General features: G+C 39.4%; 1 protein-coding gene across 1 annotated transcript in view; it reads left to right on the top strand.

Annotated features, from left to right (window-relative positions):
• Positions 1-74: 74 nt before the first annotated feature.
• Positions 75-6,504, top strand: part of LOC108228873 — a gene marked incomplete at its 5' end in the record, with an annotated part of 17,648 nt that continues 11,218 nt past the window's right edge. The window contains 21 exon segments of the mRNA XM_037977842.1: positions 75-251; positions 482-690; positions 796-890; positions 1,001-1,026; positions 1,187-1,208; positions 1,301-1,328; positions 1,421-1,505; positions 1,638-1,781; positions 1,864-2,075; positions 2,177-2,280; positions 2,372-2,490; positions 2,600-2,767; positions 2,984-3,183; positions 3,280-3,392; positions 3,555-3,661; positions 3,764-3,934; positions 4,025-4,230; positions 4,313-4,413; positions 4,534-4,652; positions 5,408-5,563; positions 5,778-5,915. Coding sequence (XP_037833770.1) covers positions 75-251; positions 482-690; positions 796-890; positions 1,001-1,026; positions 1,187-1,208; positions 1,301-1,328; positions 1,421-1,505; positions 1,638-1,781; positions 1,864-2,075; positions 2,177-2,280; positions 2,372-2,490; positions 2,600-2,767; positions 2,984-3,183; positions 3,280-3,392; positions 3,555-3,661; positions 3,764-3,934; positions 4,025-4,230; positions 4,313-4,413; positions 4,534-4,652; positions 5,408-5,563; positions 5,778-5,915 — 2,700 coding nt within the window.

Genomic DNA, 6,504 nt, shown 5'->3' with positions numbered 1-6,504 from the left:
CAGATCCACACATGGCTTGCTCTGCCATACCAAAAGAAAAGAATCTCATATTTTCTCTTATTTTGCTTCATTAGGAGGAAGCTGTAGGTGCCCTCTCACCACAACAGAAGGCAGGACTGATATTGGATCCAGACAGCGGTGCTTTGGACAATGCCCCTCTCGTGACGGCGGTGCTCACAAACTTGACCTTGACCGGCAATGTTGAGCAGCTCACTGACTTTTTCAAGAGCTTTGCAGAAATCAGCAAGCAGGTGAATGCCTAACGTCTTTGTGACATTATTACCTAGAATGCGGTTTAACGATCCAGTTATGTAAATCCTTCCCCGGACAAGCAAACGTAGCAGAGGCAAATAATGAAGTCAAACTTTACATTTCCGCTCATAAATGTTTACTGAAAGCTACAAAGTACAACAATATGCCACCGATCCCACCTTTTTTGTCAAATGATTACACAAACATAAGTGGTTTCTTTGGTTCACAGGAAAACATAACTTTCATCAGAAATGGAGAAGTACGAGACACCATCTTGAACCTAACCTTGACAGCCCTTGCGCCTGAATTTGAGGACTTTGTGCTTGAAGACTTTGAGCTGTGGTTCCAAGTTTATTTGGGTCCCGTAATAGCAAGCCTCCAGCCTGCCAGCTTGTGGGTGATACCCGGAAACATCAGCTGTGAAGCCTATGCAGTCATGTGAGAAACAATTCTTAAGAAGAGAAACTTAGACCTTTTGCAATTAAATGATGTCAAACTCTGGTTACAGATGAGTCACAACAATTGCTGTTTTCTTCTACACAGAGTCACCGGTCTTCAGGAGAGTTTGACATTCTTGCCACTGGAACTTTCAACGAGCGTGAGATCAAGCTCGGAGTCACTACGGGAGACCTTCCCACGTATGTGTTAAGAGTACTTTGTTGACAAATTCTTTCGGAATAGCCCAGTAGCACCCGGTGCTACGAGAACGCCGTCATGCTTTGTCTGACTTCATTTTTCTCTCAAACAGCTTGCGCAGAATTGGAGTCGTTTGTGGTGAGTTCACTTTGAAGGCTGTATTTCATTGATTATACAGCATTTGGTCTTAAATTCCAAGATGAGTAGGCATGTTAACCGTGTAATGGCAGCAATGCCAAGCTGTTTTGATTTCATGTAGCTTTTTACTCTAAGCTAACATTTCTTGCTTTGTCTTCAGTGCAAGGAGACGCACGTTGATGGTAAGTCTGCATCATATCTGTCATATTCACATTGAGGACACAATTGCATTTGTCAAGTAGCCATATCTAATTGAACATGTGGTCTTTTACAGAGAATCTCATCTGTGCTGCAGTCAATAGGTGGGTAGATTACTGTTCTACTTGCTGCATTGTTTGCAAGTCTTTTTACACCATGTAACTGAGGCAAGAATTGTTTTTATCCTTTTGTTTAGCTCTAAAGTCCAACAAGCCCTTGCAAGAGACAACACCTCAGCAGCCTTGTGCAGTTTTACCATCACTGAACACACCTGTTCCTCGGTACGATTGTTGTCTGCAGGCTGTAAATCCCAGAACATAACTTGCCGTTTGCTTTGGTACAACTGAAGACAAATCCCTGAAGGTTCTTCTATGTTTGTCTGATTTTTTTTTTGTTATTTTTCTCCTCTCCAGCCAACAAGTCTGTCACAAGACAACTTGGTCACGTTGTTGAAATGCTCCCTGGCAGGCCAAAGGACATACCCAGTGGAAGTTTGGAAGCTTTTCTTCCAAAGAACTTCTGCTTTGGACCAAGCTCTTGAGGCATTCACCATCATGGTAAATTCAGTACCACAGTCTCAACATATTGATTTCTTACCTGTGCACTTTTTTTATCCAACCAATTGTTCCCACATTCTAGGTCCCCCACAGCACCAACGCCGTCTTGACAAATGCTCTTGAAGCTCTGGCAGAAGCGGAGTGTAACAATTTCAGCCAAGAAGACCTACAGAAGGAAAATGTCATCCGCAGTTGGTTCCAGAACAAGATCCGTCCGTTCCTTGCTTCCTCATCCACAAATTTCCTGATCTGCCTTAGCGCCAACAACTTCAGCTGCCTGACGTACCAGATTGTGTAAGTACAGACAGTGGGAGATTTATTGCTTGTCTGTAAACAATGGTGTAAAAAATCCTTCCCATTATTTTGACGTTAAATACACTGTCCTTAAATTTTAGCGTCGAGGCATTCAGCAGCCAAAAGGTGCTCATTGACAGTGGCCGACAGGAAACAGTGTTTACTCATTTCATCCGACCATTCCTGTCAAGAAAAGATTTGCCAGGTAAAGCCAGGCTCAACTGTCAGCCCCAACTGTCTAATAGCATGTGGTGTTACCTACAGCCAATGCCTTTTGTCTTCCCTTGAATTTGCAGATCCAGGCTGCGTGTCATCCGTCAGTGGTAGTCAACGCTGGCTGCAGGTCAACTTTGGCAACTTCTCTGAATTTGCAACCATACAGGAGTTACAAGCTCTCAATCCAAATTTCTCCAGTGTATGTGCCTACTGCAGTTTCTGACTTTTCCTGCCTTAATGCAACAACTTGTTTTGTCTTGTGATTTTACTTCCGTTTGACTTCCATAATGACTTTCTTTTCTTTGAAGGTCCAAGCCTTGTCAGAGCTGGCTCCATCTCAGCTGGCAGAGGTACTACTGAGCTCAAACATCTCAATTGACACAGAACTGATTGACCGAGTCTTTGAGCGCCTTGAGGTCGGCGAAGCTCTGGAAAACGTGGGCACATTCCTGACCAAGCTCACAGAAATTGGACAGGTATACAACACTTTCACGTGGCAACAAAATGGACAGTCACAGATCTCAAAACTACCATTTTTAGTACTCAAAAGTTTATTGAAACCTCTGCATCATTTTAGGGAGGATAACTCCTTGCATGTTGCTGCTTTTGCATCCTTTAAAGCACGCCTCATGGTGCACAAATGTCATAGCAAAGGTGTGGTGTTTGATTCTTTTCACATCAAATTTTCACAGTTTGTAGAATTCCAACCTGTTGTGAGAGATCGCATCATGAACAGGACCTTTATCATCGTCAGTCCCCACTTCCAAAGGTTCAATCCAGATGACTTTTATCTTTGGTTCCATGTCAAACTGCACCTCATCCTTGCAAGTTTCACTCCAGAGATGCTCCAAAATGCAATCTCAGACATCGAATGCACAAACTATCATGTCATGTACGTTGCATGTTAGAAACAACCAAGTACAGATTGCATCAAAATACAAAGTACTTTTGAGGACTTGTGTGAGACAGTTGTATCCTATCTTTGCAGTGTGAGTGGGCTGGACAAAGTTTTTGCAGCGATACCACAAGATAGCCTGCAAGGACTCGCAGACGTTCTGCTTGGCTACCTGAGAACACATGCCAGTGACATCAACCAGCCAGGTAGGCCTGACAAATTAAACTATAGCCACTTGCCCACGACATTGAAATCTTGAAGAAAAATTACTAGTGAGATTTTTCAAACAAAAAAACATCTATAACTGTCTGATTAAAATAGCTTCTTTCTACGCTGTGCTACTTCTAATGTGCATGTTTATACCTCAGTTTGCAGGCCTCGAAATCAGAGTGATGCCCAAATGCTTCATGAAAACTTGGGTCAATTTGCTGCTTTGATCCCATATTCTGACCTGAAGTTCCTCAATATCTCCCAGGTAAGTTTTATGTTTTGTGTTCTGGAAAAATCCCGTTTTTGTCTATTATTTTTTTTGGACTAACAGCATTTTCTTTTTCATTGTTGTTTCTTCATTTTTTAGAGTGCAATTTTAGATTCACTTTCTTCAGAACAAATAGCTGAATTCCTTCTTGCACCCAACATCATAGCCAATGAAACCCTTGTAATAGTTGTGTTCACCAAACTCACTGCCTCCTCATCTCTTGACAATCTTGAGTCTTTCTTTGACGCCTTTGTTAATGGTATTGCAAAGGTAAGCATGTGAAAATATATTTATTTTTGCCTCTACATTTTTTTATTTGGCATAAGGTTAAATGTTTTAGATTTAATTTTTTTATTTCAGCAAAACTTGACAACATTCAGCTCTGGACTGCGTTACACCATCCTAAATCTGACCATAACAGCACTCGGCCCACAACTTCTTCTGCTAAATGCTGAAGGATTTAAGTTATGGTTCCAGGTTTACCTTCCTCTGTTCCTCCCAAGTGCTGACTCAGCAACCTTTGAAATTATTCCAAGAAATATCAGCTGTAGCTCCTATCAAGAGATGTGAGTGGAAATTCTACTGTACCCCTAAAATAAAAAAAATGTTTTATTTGGTTTTTTGAATGTTTTTATATTGTGTTTTTAGTGTCTTGGGATTTGACAACATCATCAGTCAGCTCTCTGAGCAACAGACTCAGCAGTTCTTCACATTCACATTGGACTATCTCAGGGGACAGCTGTCCTCAGGTAACCTTAATATCATAATAGTTTAACACTAAATTTACTGGTCATTGATTGCTTTAAACATTTTTTTAAACTTCAGTTTATGCTTGAATAAAGCTAAAGTTTCAGTCATTTATTTTCCAGGTTTTTCATGTGTGGAATCTGTAACTGATGACAGACGTTGGCTTGAAATCAACTTTGGTCAATTCCGTTATCAAGCTTCTTTCCAGGACTTTCTGTCTTTCAAGGACGATTTTAATGGAGTAAGTGTTGAATTTTACATTCTAAATAAATGTTTACTGATTTTTTTAGAATAATGGTTCAGAGAAAAATGGAAATTATTTTTGTTTTAATTAAGCCGAATGTTTTAGGGTGAAGTAACAAATACCATTTGATGCAAAATATTTGGATCACTTTCTGTATGTACACTAAGTTATCTGTACTAATAAACTCAGGCAAAAGGTAAATTTAGTCCATTTGTTACATGTGATGATGGTGATGTTATGATGACATGTAAAGATGAAGGTTGCACAAGTAGAAGGTTTATCTGTTATTCTCAGCTGTAGTTATTAAAAGTCTGTTCAAGTCCTAGCTGTAAAATCTGTAAGAAGCAATGTTTAGCCATGATATTTTTCCATCAACATGATTTTTATGAAAATCAGTGTATGAAGTTAACATCGGTAATTCCACTTCTCTCAATATGTGCATCTATGGTTCCAGTAAAACAGTCCCTACTTGTTTATCTGATGACAGTCAAGGAGTTTACACGAGTTGCTATGTAAACCAACTGACATTTGCAACAAAGCTTTTAATTGCTTTTTTTATCTTTTAAGTATATAGTGTTTTGCAGTTGTTTTAATCTGCTTTGCACAGACTTTAATACATTTACGAGTCAGATTCAACAGTCACTACAGTTAGATCTAAGTAATTCTCTTTAAAGAAGGAAGTAAAGTCTACAGCATGCCTTTGCCCCCCTGAATGGGTTGTGTTGTTGGTGTTAACTTATTGTCTTGTTCAGGTGGAGGTTGCAGATCTTCTCACTTTCAATCAGCTGAGTGAGCTCGCAGCAATCCCTTCACAGCTAAACGGGACACAAGATGTGACAAGAATCATGACATTCATCAATGTTTCTGACTTCAGTGCTTTCTTTGACAAAGTCTCACCAGCTATTGAGGTAAACAAGACTTTTTGTTGTTTTGCTTACTGATGAGTTCTTGTAAAGATAAAGAAAGATAAATGCATATGACTCATTTTAAATTGTATATTTACAAAAGAAGATTGAAACATTATTGAATTAAAATGATTTTAAAAATTTAATTATTTTCTCCTATTATGCACCGTTTCATATTGTCTCTGCCTCTTTTTCATACATGAAACTATCCCCACAGGCCCAGTCAGCCAACTACACACAGGAGGTGAAATCTGCCTTCCTCCAGGAGGTTGTTGACAGGGCAGGCCTCTCTTCCTCAGCTGTAAGTGATGAAGAGTTCCTGCTGTGGCTGAGGGTCCGACTGAGGCCTTTACTGGTCGACCTCGCTCCAAGTTTGGTGACGCAGTTTTTCAGCATTGGAACAAGCAGGAGCTGCAACAACAGCCAAGAAATGTAAGTACTTATACAATCAAATTACAATTAAATTAATTGCATTTTTGGTGAAATCAGTTTGCAACACTTGGATTAAAATAAATCTTAAATAAAGGATATTTAGTAATTGGTTAATTCATCCCTCTGTAGGATTGCATTGCTTCAGACATTGCAGACGACTCTCAGCAAGAAGACCCAGACAGAGATCTACAAAAACATTGTCTTCTTCCTCCAAGGTTTGTGTAAAACCTGCAAAAAATTACTAAAAGTAAAACCCTAGAAATCCATTTTAAAACAACTAAATCTGTTAAGTTGAATTTTTTCAAAGTGCAAAGTCATGTTTTTATTTGATGTCATTTTTGTGCAGTATAAGTATGTATATAAGTAATATATTTTACTTTGTAAAACAGGTTCAGCACCCCTGAAATGTTACATGGGTGGAAGCTTCTACATCTTTCTGAGAAACACTTTCCTCAGTTTTGGCTTTCCAGATGTTTCAACGTTCATATCTCTTCTGCCACCAACACGCAAGT

Source organism: Kryptolebias marmoratus, linkage group LG10 (assembly GCF_001649575.2).
Source record: "Kryptolebias marmoratus isolate JLee-2015 linkage group LG10, ASM164957v2, whole genome shotgun sequence".
Taxonomy (NCBI): domain Eukaryota; kingdom Metazoa; phylum Chordata; class Actinopteri; order Cyprinodontiformes; family Rivulidae; genus Kryptolebias; species Kryptolebias marmoratus.
This window is presented reverse-complemented; position numbering and strand designations above follow the sequence as displayed.